At 45.5% G+C, this 25,416-nt stretch overlaps 1 protein-coding gene across 2 annotated transcripts in view; it reads right to left on the bottom strand.

The window, feature by feature from the left end:
• klf12b (Kruppel like factor 12b) overlaps window positions 1–24,817 on the bottom strand; it is a 41,958-nt gene extending 17,141 nt beyond the window's left edge. Inside the window, exons 1-3 of one of the 2 annotated variants that reach the window (XM_062402329.1) lie at window positions 24,666–24,817; window positions 8,764–8,846; window positions 1,425–1,980 (exon numbers count right to left, since the gene is read on the bottom strand). In XM_062402329.1, the coding sequence (XP_062258313.1) occupies window positions 1,425–1,980; window positions 8,764–8,846; window positions 24,666–24,762 (736 nt within the window). In that variant the 5' untranslated portion in view covers window positions 24,763–24,817. Of the gene's footprint in view, window positions 1–1,424; window positions 1,981–8,763; window positions 8,847–24,398; window positions 24,632–24,665 lie in introns of those variants that run through there. The other variant, XM_062402331.1, reaches the window with a different exon arrangement.
• Window positions 24,818–25,416: the final 599 nt, after the last annotated feature.

The raw sequence follows: 25,416 nt of genomic DNA, 5'->3' as shown, positions 1-25,416 counted from the left end.
TCGTGGTTGGCAGTAAAACCACACCCAGAGAGAAAAAACAATAACACTGTGTAGGTTGGGCCAGAGAGGACTAATACTCAAACTGCCCCAGATGTTTGCGTCTCTTTAAAGGGAAAGGCAACAACTGGTGCGTTCCTGCTAACCTGCACCAGAGGCTATTTATGACAGCCCAGCGAAATCTCTCTCGGTAAAAGATATAAGAACCTTTCAAGCTGCAAACCTCGTCCTCTCTCTGAAGGGGGAACATAACCACCTGACGGGCTGTCTCTAAAAGCATATAAACACACACAGTGAGCCTTCACAGCACTGTGTCTGCAAGTGCTTTGACTAAAGACAGCTCAGGACATCTGCCAGACAAAATACACAACTAAACACAGCTTGTCACGGGCATAACTCCTGCTGCATCCGACCGTTATTTCATCTCTCCGACCCAATGTTAGCCAGGATCTGTCTCCAAACTGCCAAACACAGATATGGACTCAACTTATTCCATTTCTACGATAGGACAGGTTCTCAGTTAAACGTGCAAAATGTAACTTCAGCCAATGGGGGTCTCTCGATCGAAACAATTGCTGAACACCTTGTTTAATGACATCATGAAGCAGAGTGGGATCATGGGAGTTGTTGTCAAGCTGACATGACTCAGCCGCAAATCAATCTTCACATTATTTTAGTTTTATTCGTGCGATAAAAATAGCTAACTGGTGACCTGGCCAGAAGTGTGTTGTCCTTTTATCATACGATGTTTAGCTAACTAGCTAGCAATATGTTTTTCCTTCATCATATGTTGTTTAGCTAACTGGCTAACAGGCTAGCAGTGCATTAATTGGTCCTTTGTCACACATAATTTTCCCAGGCCGCCATAGCAGAGACGGGCAAAGCTTTGGAAAGTAGATTTGATATGATCAAAATATAGTCTTATATAAAATTTAATAAACTTGGGAATTTCTCTGGGTTTGAACATTGGATATCCTGAGTACACAAATTATCAACAAAATATATGACATAGGTCTAGTGTTTCTATAAAGTTTCATTATTTCTGGAGTCTTCCGAGGACTCTTACAATTATAAATATTACTAGTGCATTGTCATGTTTGACAACTGATTATTACAAATATTTGACTATTTTAGTTTAGGCAAATAATTCATGCGATTAAATTGATTTCAATTTTAATTTCTCAGTAAAGCTGGAGGCTAGAGCTTCATGGGAGACACATCAGACAGTTTATGTAAAACTAATACATTAATGAGGCAGTAGCACAAAGTCTGAATCAGCTTCATCATTTCCTTCCAACTGTGCTTGAATGATTCCTGGAGAAATGTCAGTGATTTTAACTGAAAATGATGAAAAAAGGTTTAATATAAATCTTAAAACTTAACTCAACCATATGAATATGGTGTAAATTTGGAGATGACGGCCTCACCTTTTCTCTGGCTTTTGACCTCATTCAGCAGAGGTAGCACGATGGTGTTGTTGAGGCTGGAGGGCGATCGAACGGCAGTGGTGTACATGAGGGGCAGTGACTGGACCACCACCGGGATGCGGTGAACATGGCTGCCCAGCTTCCCCGCTCCCTGCAGGCTCAGAGGGCTGGATGGAGGAGGCGGCCCAGAGTGCAGGATGTGCAAATACGGCTGACCTCTCAGCCCGGCGCCAGGGGCGACCAGGGGGCCTGGCGTGTGCACCGATGAGGCTGAGGTGATAACTGATGGAGAGGAGGAAGATGAGGAGGAGGAGGAGGAGGATGACGACGATAACGAGGACGGGGAGAAGGCGGATCTGAGCGGGGAGGATGATAAGTTTGTGGTGGTGGGGAGGAAGGATGAGGGGCGGGATTTGTTGATCGACAGGTCGACGGGCTCCGTCTGCGTGTGGAAGTGCAGGTCGTGGGCGAGCAGGTCCTCCGGAGGTTCAGGTTTAACTCTGCTGAGGAAAAAAGGGACGCCGTCCATCGCAGAGTAAGGGCGCACTTTAGGTGACTGTGGGAGGAAAAAGAAACAACCATGTCAGATTAGTTTCAATGTCTCTCACGAGGACAGATATATGTGAAACAATTTGCCCTCAAGTCATGTATTCCACTTATGTCCTGCCGTAATTTGAGCTGTCACATTACCTAAAAAGGTGACGTGTTGATAAACTAAGGTCAAGAACATTTGTCTTCATGTATCATAGATGTATGTGTCAGCTTCAGAAACAACAATAGTGCATGACAGAGATATGTCAGGAAGGTAAACACAGTTTGCGGTGACATTTTTAGAGAAAGTTAATTTCCACATGTTCATTCAAGCTTTCAACTCCCCTCGGTTAAGCATGATGTCATTCACAGATGAAATACAGGAGTAAAGATAGTGTCTCTCACATTCGCCTCCTTTCACTCTCTTTCTCTTTTTCTTGGCGTGGGTTGCACTCTCTCTCTCTCTCTCTCTCTCTCTCTCTCTCTCTTTCTCTCTCTTCCTCCTGTTTTCCATCACTCCCACAGAAACGCAGCTCTCTCTTGGCTCCCCCTTGTATATCTCCTAAATCTCCTTTGTGACGCTGGAAAAACATCATATGGGCTCAATTTCCTGACCGTCTCTCTGTCTCTGTCTCTCAGCGATGGGCCTCCTAAGGCCAACGCTGGTGGCTCGGCGTATCCCTCAACATATCTTTCACTTAACACCAAGCAGACTGTAACACAACCGCTCCGTCTGTCTGCGCAAGTTTTGGTAACCTGTTTACTTCGAGTAGATAATGGAGAACACGCAAAGTCGGGAAAACAACACGCAGCCGGCATGCATTTGTTTTCTCGTGACTACTTTGACATCTTTCATGTTTGTTTTAATTTCAAATTAACCACGTTAACGCAAGATGCTGCTCTAGGACCACTGAGTTCAATGTGGGAGGGGTGTGAGAGCGGGTGCAAGCGGTGTCGATCCTCCCAGTGGAAGGCTCACACTTAAGGCCACCAGGGAGTGAGCACATCCATGATTTTTTTATTTTACCAATCATAAAGGAAAAGCTCATTAAAGTTAAAGGAAAAAAAAAACTCAGATCGAAGCTGCACTAGAAAATATACAAATGTACTGTGGATTTTCGTGCTCACTTTTGTTTTTTCAGACTCACATTTCTTTCCCCTTATGTAATGCTGGCTGACAGAGGATCTGCGGTGTATTACGAATTTTTCTGAGTGTGCGAGTGTGTGTGTATGCTCTTTTATGTGTACTATTTTTACTCCAGACTTGTATACTCGTTTTCAGCCTACAGGAAATGTTACGACCCCATGAATCAAAAAGAGCCTCTCACTGTGCGACTCCTCCCCAGTTGGAAAACAAACCCTACCCCATGAAATATTCCCCCCGATGACCCCTGGTCTTCAGCGGGGTTCAGCTCAGGTTCAGTGGTGTCAGGTCAAGGTTCACAGCTCATTATGCTCTCCTTCATAATACCACCCACCAAGCACTTACAGCAGGGTTTCTACTGGAATCAAAGCTTCAAGATTTTTCCCTTTATCACGAGAGAGCACAATCAGGGTTAGGCGTCATTCGCAGTCTTTGCGAAAACGTGATAAGATGATTTATGTCGTCCTGTGATAAAGAAGTCATCGCTCCTCCCTCATGGAAACTCATAGTTGATTTTTTTTTTTTCTTTCTAGTAGAACAGTTCAGCCAGAGACCTTTCCCACAAGAAATTGACCATTTATAGCCAATAGTTATACAGTTATATTTGGAGGAATAGACACTGCCTTTTTGAGGGAGCTCCTCGCAGAATCAGGGCAGCAATAAGGGTTCTGCTGGGTGAACTAATCCGCCTTAATAAACTCATATGTACACAGCTTTTAGATAGCTTTTAGAAAACTCCAATAGGATACAAGTTGCAATATATCTTTGTTCTTTTAGTAAGAGTTAAATAGAAGCTATAAAATGAATATATGTACAATCTGTGTACAAGGAATAGAAATAGGGACAGTACAGACACGGCTAGAATAAAGCAACAAAATCCATTCGCCGCCATACGTACAACTGGCTGGAAATTGATCTCCATTGTCGTTCTCACCTGCTAGAAATAACGCAACATTTCAAATCATAACGGAGGATCAACTATGGAAGAATTTACTTATTTTAAATGTATGAAAACACAGCTTTTTCATACAGTCAGTATTTTCTTTATTTTACTACAAATCCTTGATGTATATGAAGAAGAAAACATTAAAAAAAATGACATGCTCAAATCTGATGCCTTAGAACTATTAGAAGGCCCTTAACATATACAATTTTACTATTTAAAGTTATAAAGTTATCTACATTGTGTGCGTCGTTTTACAGGGAGCCTATATATAAAAGTAATGAACTGCTATGTAAAATGTATACTTCAACAAAGGCAGAACTTGTGAGGGGAAAATTCACAAATCAAAATAAAGTGATAAATCTGAATAAAGGGGACATTGCACAGAACATTGGTGGTTGATGATCACCAGCATAATAGTTCAGTTGACAGGTTACAAACTTCTCCACCTGTATGAATATGATTGGATTTTACTCATCACTTGGCAGGGGAGCAGCTAATGAATGACCCACTGTGGGTTGAATCCCAAATGAAGCAGCTGACGCCGATCACCTGATGCGAGCTCGACTTAATTGCTCTGTAGGCGCTACCGCAGTGCGCCGTAACGTTTTCTGAGTTTGTCTACTCATAAAGCCAACACCATGTCTACACAGGAGGCGTAGTGTGAACAGCGTGTCAGTGGAGCAAGCTTCAGCGCTCCATCTGTACTGTGCACAGGATGTGTTAGGGCGCAGTAGTGAGAGTAGGTCACAGAATCAAACACACATTCACTAGGCCTCCATATGCTGCGGGTGGCGTTTCAGTGCATGGAGCACAAACTGCTTTTTACGCAAACTCTGTAGACAGCTGGATCGATTTGAACAGAAGCCTATCTGTTCCGTCGGACGCGTGATACTTACAAAGGGAAAAATGCGGTTAAAAGTGCCATCTGCACAGACACGCTGTGAAGTAGCCTCGGGGTGTTAAAGTGTAAAGTAAATCAAAGTCATTGTTGATTTCCTTCTCAGCAAAGTTTAGGTTTAACCAAAAGATTCTACCCTCAGAAGATCAAGGTTCCAGATGTCCCTCCGTTACTGGCTGCACTCTTTCATAGCTTTAAAGGAGACATATAATGCTCATATTCAGGTTTATTATTTTGAGTTATTATTTAGAAAAAGTTGACGTGCTCCAATGTTAAGAAAATAAATCAGTTTTTCTCTGGCACCTATTTTCAGCCTCTGTGGGAAATGCCTGGTTTTTAGCTCCTGTCTCTTTAAGAAGCCTCTTCCGAAAGTGCCCAGTCTGCTTCGATTGGGCAGCTGGCTCACTGTGCTGTGATTGGTTGAGCGCCTCATACATATGACGGGCATATCGGCCTATGCTCTTGCTTTACCTGGCTTTGATCGGGTGTGTGCCAGAGTAGCCACTAGGTGGGAATAATGTGAATACATCCACGATACTTCCGGGTCATCTGGATGTAACGTGACATCACAATGACCTGGAAGTATCTCGGACTACTGTCGAGGAGCTTCAGGAGATTTAGTGTTTTCCTCTCCCTTAACATCGGATTTTTATTTTTATTTTATCTACAGCCGCTGTATATACAGCAAAAACCTACATAACACACTCGAGGAAAGAAAAAGTGAAAAATCCTGATATGTCTCCTTTAAAAACACTTAAAAACAAATATCAGCTCAGTTTCAACGTGAATGTTTCTGATGTCAAACGTCCTCTGAGCTTCTCTCGCAGCAGCTCCTCGTGTAGGCTTTCTTGACAGAGCCTCAAGCTATCCTCCAGCTGCTTTTGCATGTGATCTCTGTGTTTGCATGCCGCATATAGGATGAGAGTGTCACAGACCGCCTGCAGCAACACCGCCTGAAGGCTTTGAAGCCATTGGTTCCATTGAGGCTGATACTGTATCAGTGTTTCGGAAATCTTGTCTTTGTCAGTACGTGCTCTCACAGCGTGCAGTGCTAAGTTCTGCTTCTTCTTTTTTTGCCAGTTCTGCTAGTGAAAGAAGACAGCAGAAGAGAAAAAAGAGGAGTGTGAAGAAAGTGTATGACTTGTGTGTTTCAACCACAAGTGTAGCCTGAACGCTATTCACAAAACATACAGTTTCAGCCTTGAACTCTGAAGCTAATGCAACATCAGCTAATATATCCAACGATTAGTGTTAGGTAAGGTAGTAAATAATATATCTTTTTTTCATTTGTGCTCAAAATCCTAAAAAAACGGGAAGGAAATAAAATCATGTTAAAATCTTTTCAAACTAAAAATAACGTCAACATTTATCAGCATTTTGTGCAGTTGGTTGGAAGTTGAGTAAAAATGAAATGAAATTTCCGGGAGGGATGGGGAATGACCCATGGGAAATATTGGGAGTGGGTCTGGACAAACGGGCAGATTCAGTAAAATTATTTTCAATTTGAATTTACTAAAAAGGGGAAGATGGGGCATTTGTTTTTACAAGGTATTTACAATCTGAGTGCCCCCCCCCCCCCCCCCCCCCCCGCCGCCACCAAGGGTTTTTATTTGCTATTTGTTTGTCTAGCTGCGTGTCAGCATGATTGCTACAAATCTACTGAACCAGTTTCCATGAATGAAAGTTTGTGGGGGGGATGGGTCTTGACCCAAGGTAGAACTCGTAACATTTTGTGGCGGATTCGAAGAAATGTTTGGAGCCAGGATTTATTTTTTACTATCTTTATCATGGCAAGATGGCCTTAGCCTTGTGGAAACATGTGCCCCCTCCCTCTAGTTGCTAGTAGCTACTCTCATTAAAGCAAAAAGCCACTAGAGGAAATGTTACATGTGATTATCCTGAGGCGAATGGCTACAAAGTAGAGACATTGTTAACTTCATACTTTTATACAATACCAGCACTCGAACTCCTCGGCTACAGTTTAACAACATATGTTCAAGCTGTGTTCTCCAGTTCTCAGTAATCAGAAAAAAGTCACTTAACACTCCCAGCATTTACAAAGTCTTGCACCTTGTTGCAAGAGTAATGCAAATTAACGGTTTTCTCTTTATTCCAAAGTGCTAAAGTGTTAAAGTGCTCACTTTCGTGTTAACGCTATGATGAAGGCAGTTAGGAATATAGTCAGTTACTTTAGGAACCTGTTAAATTAGCCAATCATCTGTGTAAAAAGAGGTAGACCTGTGTGGAAATAAAAGTGAAGAACAGAAACTTATTTGCATTTTTGGGGTTAAGTTTTCCAACAGATCTCAGGCAGCACCAATGGAAAACTGAAGCCACCCCCCCACTTTCATTTTGACAGACATAAACACACTTACGTGCTCAAACCTACACATACGCACACACCCTGACACACATATAAAGATATGCTCGACCCGCCTGCCTGCCTCTGTCCTCATGCCATTGTCTTTATTAGGGGATACTGGTAAGCGGGACAGATTTTCCAGGCCCTTGCAGGCGGTCTAACGAGGCAGACCATTTCCAGCAAGCCCTTGGCCCCCCGCCACCCAAATGAAGACCACATTTCTGCAGCGGCAGCCTGAACTGTCTGTCTGCCTCTGCCATCTAAAGGGAAGTTCAGCCTGTTGGGGCAAGATTGGATCGGTGCACTTCAAAGCCGTGTGGGCTGCAGAGCTCACATCCTGCCTGTGACTGACATCACTTTGCGTACCGAGGAGGACTTCAAACCCCCGGTCGGCGGTGGCGGTGCGAGAGCCTGGCTCGCGAACCCTTGAGCCAGAACTAGGCCACCTGCTGCCTCCCTGTCAAGTCCTTCGATACGGGAGAGACAGGGTGACTCCTTATCGAGACATCGCGCCTCCCCATTGTCCAGACGACTTGTGATAACCTGATGGGTTATCTTCTGCTGGTAATTTTCTCATCCATCACAGTCTGACACTCTCAGATTTGCCTCAACAGATACCGACTGTTCTCCTAACTGCTGATATATTGGGGGCCAGGACATTATTGATCAGTTGTGAATGGAAATCAGCAATAACTGAACACTAACTCCTCATGATTGCAAATATGAAGTGGCCTGCGCCCACTGCACACACAGCTGTGGCAGCAACACAAAGCCCTGGTAACCTAGCAACAGCTTCCCCATAACAAGACCACTTTATTTCTAGGTATGTCGAACCAGAGAGCACTGGTACTGTATGTGGGCCGTGAAAAAGCCCAGCATGAGGTGTCTCCATTATACCCAACATGGTCAGTGCACACTGTTTAATTGAACATCAAGTCCTAAAATGATGATGGTGATGGTGTTTGTAGGGGGACCACAGGGCCTTGTGTGTACTTCTGTATGTGCACAAGAGGGATATTAATTCCTGTGTGTTCGTGAGAGAAAAAAAAGGGCCAGAAAGGATGGAGGGGAATTGAGAGACATAAAGGAGCAGGAACAGACAGAGATAGATAAGATTTAGAGTTTCTCATGTGACCCTCCTCCCCGGAGCAGTGACTACATCTGCGCAATCACCCCCAGCCAGCACAGACTCCACGCTGGCCCCGGTCGCCTCCCCGAAACGCTCCCAATGCATTCCTGCTCCAGCTGTAGCTTCCCCTCCTCTTCACGGTTCCTCTCCTCTTCCTACTCACTACCATGCTCTCCCACCATTCCTCTTAGCCCCCACACTCACTCCGCTCTCTTGCTCACTTGCCGGGGCCTGGGAGTGATTATCGGCCCATTGCCGGGAGGAGGGTAGAAGGAAAGGAAAGTAAGAGGAAAAAAGGGAATTGTCTGGAAAACAACATGCTCTCTTACCCCTTGTTCCGATTCCAGGGGCTCAGCTTTGACTCGGACTGCAGGCATTCCGTCAAGCATTAACATCCTGTTTCTGGGGCTGCCTGCGAATGGGGACACAAGAGGAGGTGTAAGACGGGTGTGTTTTAGCATGACTAAGCAGGTCCCACACTCGAGTCATTAACAACACGGACACGGAAAATGTTGAGGGTGCACCCGCTGAGGAATAAACACATTTTAAATAGGCACAAATTAATGTTTCAAAAACCATTCGAAGCTAGAAAGAAAAAAAAGATGCGCGGAAACTGTGTAAACTGAGTCGGAGCACAGCGTGTGTCCCTCTCCTCCATAATAAAGATTTTCAATTGCCTGGTAGGCTGCTGTGGGGCTAATAGAACTTCATAGCACTGACAAACAAATCCTCTTACCGCTTCAGTTAAATACAAATACTTGCTTTGAAATGCAGTTACTCAACGTGAATAAAATAATGAGGTAAATAATATACACAAATACTCCTATTATTAATACTATTACTATTCCCTATGTACACAGTTTCACACCACATCGTGACAATGTAATATTCACACACACACACACACACACACACACCCTCCGCTCTGTACAGTGGGCTGCAGAGTCCGGCTCCTCGGTCCGTGCTGTGGCTTTAAGAGGGCTCCACAGATGGAGCCAGTGACAACAATGCATGTTCCGTATTCCTCAGCTGGGGCCGACCTGAGGTAACCCTCCCTCTCATTATTTTAGCAGCAGTGCATGGAGGAATGCGAGCGAGACCAACCGACCCCAAACATCTCTCTTACTCCCCAACTGTTGGCACCGGCAGCGGGATGTGTGCATGGCCCAATCCGCGCAGTCAGGAGTGACGCCGCATCATGACTTTTGTTGTGCGGAGAGAGAAAAAAAAGCTCCGGGAATCATAAATGAGACGTATGCAGCTGGTTTCCTGACCCTCCAACAGCACCATGATCTCACACACCACCAGATCCACGTGGACATGTCCAATAATCAAGTTTTTGTACTCACCAGAAAATCCACTAATGCCATTTCTCTTTCTACGGAATTCTTTCACAATTGCCACAGCAGATTCATTTAATGCCAAGTATTGTTCCGCCACCTCTTAGATTCTCAAGCAACCGCTTAATCCTGACTGTGTTTGTGTGTATGTGTGTGTGTGTGTGTGTGTGTGTGAGAGGGAGGTAGAGAAAGAGGGAGGATTTACTCGGCCTGCAACCCCCCCAGATCTCGCCTCTCAGGTCTTAGTCCCTCAGGTACCCTGGCTGTGCTGCTATTGTATTGTTGTCCAGGATGTCCTTCGGCTTCAGGTCTTGGTAGGCCCAGATAGCGTTGCCATAGTAACGGCAGGGCAGGTGGAGCTGCAGCCTCAGTCCAGCCTCAAGCCATGAGGCGAGGAGAGGAAGAGAGGCGAGCGAGCGGAGAGAGGCTGAAAAGTGAGGCTTGTTTTTACTCTAGAAGACCATCACTCCAGGAAAGAGACATTTTCCCCTCTTTTTTTCCGGGTGCACTCAGGATTCACATGAGGTCATTCGTACTTTTCTTCCTTTCATAAATATCCCGCTCCTGTTACTGAAAAATAAGACAGCTTTCACTTTTACGCAGCAGAATTGCACAAGCAGCAGCCTCGACCCATTCGCCTATAGTCCAGTTAATCCAGTGGGGTGTGAGCACCTTCCTAATGAACTGGCCTGCAGCAAGCTATTCATAGGAAATCAATGGCAAGTGCATACCCCTACTTGTGACTGTAACGACCAGAGAGCTAACAGCAGCGAGAGACCTAACACTGAGTAATGAGCTAACACAGGGGCACTGTGTATTGAGGAATTCACGTCGAAATACTTTGACCGATGTCGACTGTCAATAGCTCCCAGGAAAAGATCACGCTGGCCAGTTAGAGCTCGGGGATCACAAGTGTAAAAGATTAAAAATGAGAACAAAGATTGAGTTTGAAATGAGGAGAATTCGTTGAAGTTAATAAACCGATGTGTTTCCAGTCCTCTCCAGCTCTACACTTGGTGCGCTGGCTGCGAGCTCCGGCAACCAGCAGTGTGCTGTCCATCAGTGGTATGAGGCTCTGTGTGTGGGAGATGGAGAGCGGGAGGGGGTTAGAGGGAAACAGGGTAGATTAAGATCACCTTTCCATTTGCTGCACTCCGAAATGAAATGGCCATCCCAGGTGTGTGGGGGAGTTGGATGGAGAGGAGGGCAGTGGAGTGTTGAAGCTTCTCATTTCTCCCTCCCTCCCTCCCACCCACCCGTCCATCCACCCATTCACCCTCCCGTCCCCACCAAAATCCAGAGGAAGAAAAAATACTAAAAGGTAAAGGGAGCAGGTGAAGATTTAGGCCAGTTCAGGCAGCGAAATAAAACTATTTCCGTGTCTGCTGCTCTCTTCGCTTTTCTGTTTATGCTTATTTGTGTGACGGTTAATGCATTTCGAAGCACAAGCTCAAACTCCCACCTCATATCCGCATCTATGACCCACAGGTCTGCTATCTCCCATCTCGTTGATGGGCTATCAGCTCCGTGTGCTGACTGAGGCGATATAGCACCTTGCTGGAGTGAGAGGATAAAGCTCAGCCGAATCAACCCTGAACAGACTATCTGGATCAATTAGAGGCGGGGGGGGGGGGGGTCACCAAGAAACCTCTGACCGGTGGTTAGCACTGTCACAGCAAGAGGCGGTTCGGCCTTCTGTGAGGAGTCTGCATGGCCGCCACTTGTTTGCGTGGGTTTTCTCCGACAGTCCAAAGACATGCAGATTGGGGTTGACTGGAGAATAAAAATTGACCATAGGTTTGAATGTGAGAGTTGGTTGTTTCTTTATCTCTATATGTTGCAATAGACTGGTGACGTGTCCTGGATGTATCCCGCCTATTGGTCTATGTCAGCTGGGCTTCACACTACAGCTCCCCCTGCAACCCTCAAAGGATAAGCGGTACAGATTTTAGATGGAAGCTCTGACCTTCTGAGACCTCAATGACACCATCCCCTCCTGTAAACCCATGTGCAGATGTTTGCACGCTCGCCACATAAACCCCATTACATAAAAAAGGAAAGCATGTAAAGATTCGACAAGGCTTCAGCCCACAGTCTACAAATCCCCAGGAATGGCTCAATTCATTTGCTGTCAGTTTGCTGTTATTTGAATGAAGATGGATGTTCTTGAGGTAATTGTTTATTGTTGATTGCTAAACAGGAAGTAGTTGTCTTGGACAAAAGCTCAAAGGTGTTTGTTGGTTGAGTGGGAGGTGTAAATCACCGTGAGTTCATGTTCTCTCAGCACATGAGCGTGTGAAGATGGATCCTGCTCGACGCCATCTCTGGGTGTTTGCTCACACAGCAGTGAAACTCATTTTCCAAATCGAGGAGAAAGTTAAGCTTAAACAAACTCACAAGAGCAGTTTTAGTATCTGGCAGTGTGTACTCTCTTCTATGCACATACTTGCACATGCACACACCCAGAGACCCACTCTAACAGAAGGGCCCCGCCAATGCTTTGTTCCCATGTTGAGCGCCCAGAGCAACTGGGTGCATCTGTGTCACAGAGGCTGGACCTGCTGCCACGGTCTGCGATGGAGGAGATGGGGCTGGAAGGGGGGGGGCAATGAATTATGGGAGACACATGAAGACGGATTAAGGAAGGTGATAGTAAGAGAAGTGAGGGATAGGGTGTGGGTGGGTGGGTGGGGGCTTGTGGTTGGAGCGGTATTTGGGGAAGCGGCCGAGGGGAGTTGAAGAGGTTGGGGGGAGGCTGCGAAGGTGGGTTGAGCGGGGTGTTTAGTGGGACAGAGGAGGAGGGGCTCTAGTCGGACAAGCGAGAGAGGGTAGAGAGGGGATATGGACCCGAGCCAAGGCCCGGTCGAGCGCAAAGCACACGGTGCAAGAATGCCAACAGACCCCCCCCCCCCCCCCCCTCCTCCTCCTCCCACCCTGTCCTCCGCCAGAGAGGGAAAAGGGGAAAGCAGGAGAGGGAAGGAAAAACATTGAAATGTTGCAAATCTGAAGCCAATGATTAACTGGTAAACCAGAGCAAAATGCATGAGAAAGAGCGCCGCTGTGGGCGACGTGAGAGGAGCATTTCCTGTGTTGTATGCCATTGGCCTTTTTGCCACAGCTCACTTCCTCCTTGTGTGCCACTGGACACCCCTAGGTGACATATTGGCCTGATAACAAGCCGACATCTACGAGCTCCCCAGCACACTCCTCTGCTTCCTCTCCTTTGACTCGCCCGGTGCAGAAACTTTTAAAAAGGCAGTGCAAGCGGAGGAACGTTGAGAACTCGCTCACCAGACAGGTAACGCAGACACCTCTGTAGACCCGGGGGGAAATAAACGCCTGATAAATGTTTGTTAGAACATACCGATTTTGCTGTGCTGATTCCAAAGAGGAACAATTGAATCACACCTGATTTTGATCTCGGGCCTTAGTCTGCTTCGAATTAGGCTGTCTCTGTTCATGACCTCATCTTGCTGGCCTCATTCTGGTCTTGAGAGTCATTCAAAAAGTTCCCCGCAGAGTTACTGCTTTAAAAAGTAACTGCGCCCTGCCAAATAACAGCCCTCTATGTGGTCAAAGGTTCAACAGACTTGAACCTTCAAACGCAGAGCCCAGTGATGCCCTGGAAAGCAAAAACATAGACAGCAGGGATGCAATGATCCGATTCTACTATCAGATATCGGCCCATTATTGAGTTGTATAGGCGCAGATATAACAAATAACCTATTAGTAAATGTATACAAGTTTTAAAAGCAATGTTTAAGTCAAGCTGATATTGATATCTACACAAATAAAGAATGACCCCGTGTTCCTTCTACACAGTGAAGCATAAAGCTTATTAATTAAACACTGGTTTCAGAGGAGGATAGTCCCATACTCAAAGCATACTCAAGTGTGATGGAAGGGAAAAGTAATACCACATAAGTTTTCTAAACGCTTTATATAGAAGCCATTTCAGCACATGTAGTGTAAGTCTTACATTTTCAGCCAGAGCTCAATGTGAAGTTACTCTTTAAGAAGAGCATGTGGCAACCTTGGCTGACTAAATCCCTCACAATGTGTTTTCATCCCGAGTTAAGATTAAAAAATGAAGGTGAAGTAACATTCCATGCAAAGCTGTAATGGCATCTTCGACTTGACAGTGTCAGACCTGACTAACACTTCCCATCATAACTGAACTTTGTTTATAAAATAGACGGAGTTCCCCTTTAACCACTCTCCCACCGCATACAGCACACACCAGGTAAACAGAGTTGATGTTACGTGTCGATGTAAGAACGGTGGAGATGTGAGTTCTCCCTGAGACCTCACTCCTGGATGTACTGAGATGGACATAGTCTTTTTTTTCCTTGTCATTCCTGGCACTCTGTGAATGGTCTCAGAATTTCCATTTCATAAGATGTATTTTCCTTGGCAGCAGCAGCCAGCAAAGTCTTTTGGATGCTTCTGGGACATTTTTGAACTGGACTCAAGAGAGCAGAGTGCTGCTACTACCTCTCCAGCCACAGAAGCACAGACTTCTCTAACCCAGTGGCATCAACCCAGTCCTATGTGCACTACCCTTTGAAAAAGGGGTGAGAGTAAAGTTCCCTCTCAGGTTAAAACCCCCTTAGAGACGCACTCAACTGATGCACTTTACCTTAAAACTCTCCGTGTTTCCCTCAGGGAATAAATCAGCTCCACAGAGGGACAACACAGCTCTCTTCATGAACACAGCTATTATTAGAGCGAATACAATCCTCATGTGTTGGATTTTTTTCCTCTCCGGGACATACAGCCAAATTTGGGAAGCTTATCAAGCCCCATCGCTTTAAAATGGGGGTCAACTCCTAAAAAGTGTCTGGAAAGTTGGGTCTGAAATTCACATATGAAGAGTAATATCTGGGTCAGACGTGGTCACGAAAAGAAAATGTGTGGTGGTGAAGGATGGCACTTGGGTAGAGCATCTAGACGGCAGTCACATGAATAGAAGGCAGGTTCAAACTCCCAAGAACAAATACCAATTATCTTAAACGTACTGTGGGATACAGAGCCATGAAGTCATGGAACCTACTACCAACAGAAATTACTAATATGAAACGTAAATATATGTTCAAAAAGCAAATGATGAAACACTTGGGTATTGCATACTTGTGACACTAGATGGTGAGGTACTGTATGTAAATGAGTAGTATTCTCTTACATGGTTTGCAGTTTTCGCTTCCATGGAGTTGTATATATCAGAGTTTTATATCATTACAAATGTAATATTGCACAACCACTGAACTCATTTTTGATATCTGTAATATTATATGATCACAATTTTTATGTACATTAGTTTTTGATATCCATAATGTAAGATATACTTATAATATAACGTCTGTTTTAAATGTTTGATATTGGTATTGAATGTTCGATATCAGTATGTATACCTTAAATGTGGACCCCACCAAAAAGTAGCTCTGTCTTAGGGTAGAGCTAATGGGGATCCCTCTAAATAACCAAATAAACAAATAAAAATTACATAGAACTTCTGCTGAGGAAAGCAATCTCAAATCTCAGTCTTTCAAATACACCAAAAAAGACTTGGTATACTTGGTATACTTTTTTGAACACAGGTAAACCTGCTCAAAAAGACAGATTTACTCTTTCCCCATTGTCAGTAGAGGAGTTTGTTTTTCAGTTTTTTCCCCCTGGTGAGTCATGTTTGACGGCACAAACGCAACGGAAACTGAGAAGCTCTCTCACCTCGGTGTCTTGCCAGAGTGATATCTTGCACGATATGAAGAAGAAAAAAATTACCCTTGCGCAATGTTACCACGATTTAAAAAACACAAACATGGCTATTTCCACGCCACCGCCTGAAAGTTCAATTTGTGTCATGTTTGTGCCTCGTAATGTTGGACGTTTAAAAAACAGAAAAAAATAGTAAATTAGCGCTTTCGTAGGGACGTCACGTTTTCCTAACTACTAAGTAATTTGACCCTAGAATGAATGCCGATTCCCATTGCATAAGAAAACCAGATGTTATTGGATGTTAGTGGATTATTAAACCAGTGAAAAACGGTTTCAAGTTGAGATATTTGTATTCCTCCAGTTTCACATCAATCATGCGTTAGAAACATCCTCAGCGTGAACACTGGCTTTGTCTGATTCTGTTCGGGCTTCACCTGTAGTTTTATCCGATGTGTTACACAAGGGACTGGGCTCCCTGCTGCCCTCAGTCATGCAGCCAGCAAATCAAAACCAACATCGGCTCCTTGACGTCATGAAACTCGGAAGGAATAAACACATTATCAAGGATCATTTGATTTAAAGAACCTGTCGGCAGCAGCTGAAATATGGCCATTATGCTCCCATACCGACTTGTGACTTAATGAATAAGCCTTGCATGACCAACCTTTAAGCTGCGGGTGAGGAAGGATGGTATCGACAAAATGGTTGTCAGAAAACGCCAAGCAAAGGGAAAGCTGAGCATTTGTAAAAACCAAAGACGCGGAGGAGAATAGGCCGAGACAGCCGCGAAGATGGACACCAAAAACCATTTGCACGGGTTGAATGGAGACTGCAAAGGGTTTATTGATCCGATCGATCTGTGCTTCAGAATGAAAATCAGGCTCCATTGTGGTGAAGCCCAGCATTGTTCGTGACCCACTGCGGAAAAACAGATCCATAGTGTGACTCTTTCCATAAAGTTTGAATTGCACACTTTTATACGTGGTATTCTAAATACAACAATCTTTCATAAACTAGTGGAGGATACATGTGTAATGCTGAGTGTAAGCTTAAAAGAGGCGAGAAGATTAGCTGACCCTGGGTTCCTGGGGTTTGGTGGAGAATGTGTGAATAGGCTCAGCAGCAATATGTTGTGCCATGTTTTGTTTTTACTCCAGCGCTCTCCTCATTATGTAAGTTCCAGTACACATCTGATATAAAACTTCCCTTCATATACAGCGTATATGAAGGAGCAACAAAGGAAGAGTCAGATATGTAGAGGAGGAATAATTTGTCAATCTAAATTGACATAGCAGTATGTGTTCTTGAGCCAGTGAACTCAGCACCTGGGAGGAAACCAGCTCCATTTGAAGAGTTTACCCATGTAAATACACAGAGAACACACACTTACACACACATATAAACAACACACGCTCACACACAAGCGAGGGCCCACGGAAGTTCCCATATTCTGGTGGATTGCCCTTGGGTCTTTGCTATTTCTGCCAGGGGCAGGGGGATCCTGTGTCAGTAATCCTGTCGGGATGAGGGGGATGAGGTCGCCGGATGCGGCTCAAGTCCACAGCCTTCACCACACACAGATACACAAACACACACAATCGTAGGTATAGTTTGCTGAGTGGTTAAAGCTGTATTATTCACACAAGAAAACAAATATAGTTTCCACCAGAAGTTGATCCCACTAAATTAATAAAACTCTGTCATACTCCAACACATGGTTTTATCTAATACATATCAAACCAGTGACAATACTTTGATCAGATTCTGCTGGTCTGTAGTGTCTCTTCGTAGTCTTAGTCACACCTAAAAACAATTCTAAAAATAAAATAGTGTTTTCAATAGGTCAAAGAGAAAATCCTGTGAATATTTTTGTTTGATGAGACTTTTTGTCTTTGTGTAAGATCTGCGTCTCAACTAATACCGCCTCCGTCCCTTTTAAGGTCTTGTGAAACTGTGGGAAATGAAGAAGCTATTTATTCTGAGAGGAAACACTCAAAGCGAAAAAAGGAGTCAGTCGCTGTCTGGTTTGTCTGCGTCTGGGTGTCAAACGCACTTCTCGTGAAGACGACTTCCTGAGCCACAGCCCCGCTCCGACAATCTGACTACCACACTTACTCACAAATCTTGTGACCTTTACCTGCACCTATGATGAACCAAGTTTATCCTACATTCAGACCCGCAGACACACAACCCCCCCCCCCCCCCCGATTTCACAGCATGTGCCCATGAAAGAAGAAAAAAGATGCCCATTCAACACAAACAGCCGCCCACACACACCTACTCGCACACACAAACACGCATGCACGTCAAACACGCACAATGACACACATGCCCTCCTCCACAGTGCTCCACCGAGAGGTGCACCAAGAGTCTGACATCCTCTTGCATCATGTGCCTCACATGCAGCAGAGAAACAGCAAAACAAGCTGTGACTGTGACGGCTCTAAAGTGAGGTGGCATTACTCAAGTGAGCTGCGACTCACAAGTCTCAGCGCTTAGTGACACCCTTCTGGGCAGTTTATATCGATTTGAAAATCATTTCATGTAATCATGAGAAGGACTGAGTTAGATATACCAGTGTGAGCGCTGGACTGAGTTAAGAAACCACAAACAGCTTCCAAAACAGCCAATACACTGCGAGGTCTTCTTGTTTCAACATAATCGGGTGACCTCTCTGGAACACCCTTCACGCACACACATGCACTCACCCTCGGTAAATGCAGCGGGGTCAGCGGCTGCGCATCTAAAATAGCCTCTGACACAAAACTCACTTGTACCAAAGGAGGAGGTGAGGGGGGGGTGAGGCAGAGCGAAATAACACGCAGTAATTGGCGCGGCGTTTCGGGAGGACGCTGCAATATTCTTTTCATGTTTACGGCGAAGGTTTTCACGCGGCGGGTCTATACTGTCTGTGTGCACGAGAGAGAGAGAGGGGGAGACGGAGAGAAAGGGTTAGCTCCGGTGGATCAATAAAAGATGCACTAAGTGACTCTGTTCTTGTCTCTTATTTACTCTCGGTGCAGAGGTCCCACGCTGAGGTGACCACACTGCAGTACTTGATAATTATCTCAAACTGTCCGAGGTGCATCGCGGGCTCCGGAGTTCGCAGTAGATAAACTGCTGGAAAAGCCGCAGACCATTTTTTACTCCACTGAATGCTTGTACGCAATCCACTATAAAACAGAGAGATATAGAATATTACAGAAAGCGTGTTTAGGATACAACAAAAAAACATGAGAGTGCACGTCAAGGTGTGAATCACAGCACTCAGTCATGTAAAGGTTATGGCTGCTCTCTGCTTAGAGATACTGAAGGTTGCTCTCATCCGCTGCCCTAACATTGAGGTGGGATGCATTAGATTAGCATCCTCACAGTAACCTGCATCCTTCCCACCACCACCACTATCACCGCCAACCACCCACATACTCTATCTCTCTCTCCCTCTCTTCCTCCCCTCCCCAAGGGATGACAGTCCACTGCTGCTGCCCTAATGGGGGATTCTTTGAGTGGGCTACTGTCTTTTATCCCCCCAGGCTCTGATACGTGTATGTATGTGTGTGTGTGTGCATTTGTCCTAACATGTATGTCTGAATGTGTTGTGCATGTGTGCGTGAGTGCATGTGCGATCTCTCCCTCCCCCAACATATGCACCGTGTACATGCACGCTACTCACAATGGCTCGTCTACTGAATTGTATGGGCACATGTGTGCACTCACTTGCACTCTCAAAGAACGACCTACATGTCTCACAACAATCGCACAATGCAGGCATGCGGAGACACCAATACACTGACTCATCTACTACATATCGTTTCAAACACTTAAACACGCTTTTTTTCCCAAATTCTCTCATGCTGCCCTTTTTCTCACCCGCTGTCTCTGGTGATACAAACGGGCATGTACACAAACACACAAGGTGAAATGAATTGGCCTTGTTGTTAAATAGTCTTGATGCAGCCTCACTAAGAGCCTACCCTATCTAACCTCACTTTGTGGTGACACAACCAAATCCCCCCCCCCCCCCCCCACACAACACTCGGCATAAGGAAACAAACAATATCGACCAACCGAAACATTCCTACACTTATGACATCAAATGCGCGGGCAGTTATTCTCGCTCACCGAGTTTTTCCGCCTTGGTTTGACCCATTCCAGCTCTCCAACACCACTCACAGCCAGCAGCTGTGTTTACCTCCATTACTCATCTACTCGTTCCTTCATCTCGGTTATTTCTCCTCTACTTTCCAACTGATGCGATGCCATGTTGATACCTGGTCGAAGCGGCTAATCGAGCGGAGTCACGGCGCATAGCATGAGCTAACATTTCGGTCATCGCTGGAGCCAAAGAGCCCCTGGAATGCCACAGGCACCCCCCAAATGGGTTCCACATGTTGTTTGCATGGTTTCCCCTCCTAACAGTTGACCTACAGTACAACTGGAAACAAAGTTCACAGTAATCCGTGTAGCATCCGTGTGCAGGTCTGCTGAAGTCATCTGCACCGAGGCAAGAGAGCCATAGCCGCCCAGAGTTACTGTAAAGGGAAACTCTTCCTCTAACATCACCTCAAAATGCTCCAAAACAATCTGAAAGTGATGACTACGAACAACTCTCCCATCCTCTTATCTTGGCTTCCTTCCTTCTCTCCCTCCTTCTATTGACCAACCATAGTTGGCTAAAGCAAAGCAGACGGAGGAAACATCACCAGAGATTGACATACATTTCCATCTGAGCCATGGAAACACCAAGCCATCTTAAATCAGAGTCTGGGGTCAAGCGCTGCTATGAGTCATTTCCAGTAAGCGCTGAGTGTTCGGCTCTAGAGATGGTGTCATTGCGAGAACAAAACTTGGATCTGTGCACTGGTCAGAAAACATTGCCTTGAATACACCTACGCTTACATCTGCTTGTTGTTTGATGACACATGTTTATGAAAAGATAAGACTTTTTAGAAGTAATCAACCAAGAAATGCAACTAAAATCAAACTACTTATGGTGATGTTTGACAAGCTGTAATAGCCAAAATTAGATTGTAGTTCTTTCTGTTTGCTTTCACTGTTGAGACCACGTTTGCACAATACTTTCCGTTCTCTATCCCTCTCCTTCTCCCTCTCCCTCTCCCTCTCTCTCTCTCTCCCTCTCTCTCTCTCGTACTTAGTCACAAAACCCACATGCTCCGGCACTCCGTGTACACCCTTAACTCGATTTTGGTAAACAAACGTGGGCTGGACACCAGGGGGTCAAAGGTTGGCCCCACAGGATAAAAACGCACAAAGGGGAGGGAGCACATTTTGTCATCTCCTGACATGATGAAACAACAGCACACAGAGTTAGACCCACAGCTATCACCTACAAATATTGGTCCTATTTCGGACACAGGAAGCGCAACATGACAACCAGCCGCATGTCTTCTGGTGCAGAGTGAAACAGCAGCTGAGTAGCTCCAGATGTTTTGGATGCTTAACCCTCTCGATCCTTGACCTTTGTGTCACATTGCTTTCATTAGGTTTGTATCCAGGTACATCCATTAACCTGCAAAGCCGTCGGTCTGCCTGCTGTCTGTTGCACAAATTGTGTACGTAGGATCTCGACACACAGGATCCTGGGGGTAGGTAACTCTCGCTCTATGGCTGAACGTCCAGGTTGGACAGCTCTCTGGAAATGTGATGAAACCTTAATAACCGGGGGCCACAGAATATCCCGCGGTGCACCTTAAGCATTCCCTGCCTCTTTAATTTTCCTCAGCTCACATTCAGGGACCCCCAGTGACTCCAGCCACACTGTGGACTGCAGTCTATCTGCAATCAATGACGATACACTCCACAACACCCACATGGATCAATGATACAGCAGTCTGTCAATATGCCAGCAGTTAACCCAGCTGATTAGGGGGTAATACTGGGAATTTCCTATCTCCCTGAATAAGACAGTGGGCCTACATGTAGTTGGAGTGCACATAGAAGACGCACAGCACTTCTTCCTGAAAGATACAATCTGTCAGCACACACCCAAATTGTGAGTTGTGATCTGTGGCAGACAGATGATGATTTAAGTCAGGGGGGGGGCGATCCTTCCGAGCAATTAAATGTGCCGGTCCGAGCCGCGTTGATGGACAGTTAGAGTCTATCCATTGGTGACTGGCTTTTTAATTGAGTCCCCCCCCCCCCACCTGCATTGATCTCTATCATAAGCCGTTGGACCTTGTCTTGAGGTGGGGGTTGAGTCGCGGCAGCAGCAGTTTGATGCAGTTGTGTGGTGGGAAACAACTTGAACGAGCCGCATCGTATTGTTCACGATCAAACCAGTATGGTTTTAATGGTGATAAATCTTACCATGTGTGACTCAACGTGACGTACAGTGGATGACAGTGAAAATAAACTACCGATGTAAGTGTTTATTTAGCTAAAGATGCCAAACCAAACAATTGAAAACACTCATTAAAAAAATTGTCTGGAAAAACAGCAACAAATCACTTTGGTGACTGAAATCATTTCATTGAGTCCCGATTCATAGCATCTAACAGAGTAATTTCACTTTTTGACCTCAGCTAAGGATGATATGTTTACACCACAGTCTGCTTGCTTGCTTGCTTGGTTTGTTGGTCGGTTGGTTGGTTGGGTAGCAGGATTATGGAAAAACGACTACAGATTTCCACTAAACACACACGGGCAAAGAAAGAACCCATTAAGTTTTGGCCTAGATCAAGGGAGGTTTTTTTCACTTATTTTTCACATTGCGAGATCGGACAGTTTTTAACCAATTTCCCAGCGTACGATGCAAGGATGCTAATAAAAACAAAATCCAAGCATATTTGGGGGACTGATATCTATGAGTGTGTAGTTTCTAAATGACCCTAACCTCAAATGCACTTCCTTTTATACATCACATATCAGGATTCATACTGTTGTGATAGTCAGTGCTACATCTGACTGTCTGCACGTTCCGTCTGTTGCCGCTTCAAGCTGTTTCGTTCCCTGTGATGTTACACATGTTTGTACAGTTAATAGCACAGCAGCCACTTTCTTTTGCACGAGTTCTCACACCACAATTGTTTCTGCGAGTTTCACTGTCTGTATCACGGCTCAGCTGTCAATGGTGTCATCCGTCACTATGATGATTCATTATAGGCGGTTTGGTTTAGATATTCAACATTGGAGATTTGATCTGATTTTCTACAGCGTTTTATCATTTTGTTATGTCATCGCAAAAACACCCTTCAGGATTCAGATCATATCTTCAAGCGTTATCACCCTCTCCTCATAGCAGCCTTCAGCCATTTGTTCACCAGCGCCAGGAGATATTTATATTTCCTGTTTCAGAGCTTGGATATGATTCTTCTCCACTGTAGAGTCTCCACTACATGTGTGGTAATATCAGCCTGCTTATTCATGCACAGTGAGAAGGCCCTTTTGTAAATGGATTTAAGTGAGAGTTTAAATGGGCACTAATCTCACTCGCTGAACATCCCTGAGCTGCAGGGGGTCTCATCCACGGCACACACACGCACGCACACACACATATACACACACACGCACAAACGCGCACACACACACACACACACACACACAAACACACACACAAGCCCACCCACTTCTCTTTCTTCCTCTTTATTAATTTTTTTGTTGTTGTTAAACGCACACACACAAACACACACCCTGTGGCTGTTAGACAGTTAAAGCCAAACCAGGGCCTCTCCATAGCACGGGGGTAAAGTCACAGAGGTCAGTGCTCAGTTTCCACATCAAACCCAGGAGCAGGGGCCAGAGTCTCATCGCCCCCCTCCCACCTTCCTCGCTCCCTCTCTCCCTCCCTCCTGCCCTCTTGCTCCTTCCCCTCCTCTTGCCACCACCCACCCTCCTCCCCCTCCTGCTGGATGTACAAATGCCTTTGCTGTCAGCTCTGCCCTGGTCCCCTGTAATTGAAAATAACAGCCAAGGGCCAGCCCCCGGCCACTCTCCCCAGCCTGGTGGCTCCCTGCCTCTCTGACAGCCACCCATCAATACCAATGACTATTACGCTGGAAGTGAGAGCGCTGCCGATGACATCCAAGACACCAACCCTGCAACACCCCCCCCCCCACACACACACACACACAAACACACATATACACTCACACCCACACACCCACACACACACACACACACCCAGTGTCCTTCCTCCGCTACCCGAGCCTCCTAATGTTTAACCCGTTGCTAACAGCCTCCTCTCTCTATCTCTAAGCTGCTACAGTAGGCTATCATGGGCAAACAAGACTCTCTCTCTCTCTCTCTCTCTCTCTTTCTCTCTCTCTCTCTCAAACAATCATTCATACATACACACACACACCAATGCATTGCACAAACACACACCCACACACAGGCACAAAAACAAAACTCTCCTGTGACAAGTCACAAAAGTCTGACAGGCAGCAAACTTTTCCTCTCGCAGTGAGCGTGCTCGCGGGGGGAGTTCGGTGTGTGCTGCTGCTGCTGCTGCCGTCACACTTCGAACTCTCACATTCAACACACTCAGTCAATAATCTCCCCACACAACTCTGCGGAGCTCTGAAGTTGCTCTGGAGGTGAAGGATTTCACAACCGGTGCCGGCCACTGCAGGGTCAGGATGCTGGCTGCCCGTATATGCCCACAGCCACCGATCACTTCTCTTTCTTCGTCTCTCGTAATGACAGCTTCTGATTCTTCTTTCTCATAGTGGGGGGGCTGAAGTGTTACATGCCCAGTGCCGCACCACGCAGGGCTCTCCGGTTTGACAGACACCAGACACAATGCCATAGGTGATCCGAGTTGTCATCTGCCCTGACAGATCAATGACAGCTGAACAAGACGCACGGAACACAAGCACAAAGCCGAGCAACGTGACAGATGAAGCACACAGCGGCGGAGGAACGGGACGAGAGAAATGCACACAGACCTTGTCAGGAGCTGCAGAGCCGTGGAGACCAGGACACTGTTTCCCTCTCCTCTCCTCTTCGCTCCTCTCACTCTGCGCGTATGTCCGTGTGTACTGTACGCGTATGTGTGTGTGTGCGCATGTGTGTGTGCGTGTGTGTGTGCATGTGTGTGTGTGTGTGTGTGTGATCAGCTCCCTCCCCTTCTGCCTCTCAGCTGCTCAGCTTAGGCAGTTCTCAGGAAATGAATGGGAGCGCACAGAGAACTGTTGTACTTGCAAATGACTTACCCCGAGTCACATGATCCGCTAAATGTAGGGTGGGCCGGTGGGTGGAGGCTTCATAAGCAAAAAGGGGAAGACAATATACTCTAAGCTTTAACAGCATGCATCGAATTACACGGGGCCCCTCCAGGGAGGTTTCCGACGCGTCCGCGCTCCAGACCCGGGCACACCGGACTCCGTGACTCGGCCCCTCCCGGAGCGCAGCGCCGAGCACCGGGGTGCCTCCCCGTTTAAAGGGGCCGGCGGAGAAGTGAGGGCGCAGGAATCATTCTGTTCATTCAGACCCCTGGTGCGTTTCTTTAGTCCTGTCACATTTACAGAGCATTTATAATCTGATACGTCTTCATTCCTTCTTGACTAATTTTGACCTTTTGTTATTCATATTCCCTCTATCTATCTATCTATCTATCTATCTATCTATCTATCTATCTATCTATCTATCTATCTATTTTTCTATCTATCTATCTATCTATCTATCTATCTATCTATCTATCTATCTATCTATCTATCTATCTATCTATCTATCTAATTATTCAGTATCTATCTAATTCTTCAGTGTTTTGAATGGACCTGCACCATTAAAGAGAATAAAGTTATAAAGAGAGTGTGGATCAACATAAAGTTTGGTTGAATAGTTGAATTATTCTGATGAAAACTTTCTTTAATGTTTTAATTATTGTATGTGAGCTTGGATCAGATAAGTAAAGGTCCAGTGTGTAAGATTCAGGTGAAAGGGAACTATTGGCAGAAAATGAAT

This window comes from Platichthys flesus, chromosome 13, assembly GCF_949316205.1.
Source record: "Platichthys flesus chromosome 13, fPlaFle2.1, whole genome shotgun sequence".
Taxonomy (NCBI): domain Eukaryota; kingdom Metazoa; phylum Chordata; class Actinopteri; order Pleuronectiformes; family Pleuronectidae; genus Platichthys; species Platichthys flesus.
The sequence above is the reverse complement of the archived record's forward strand: the minus strand, read 5'-3'. Positions and strand labels throughout refer to the sequence as shown.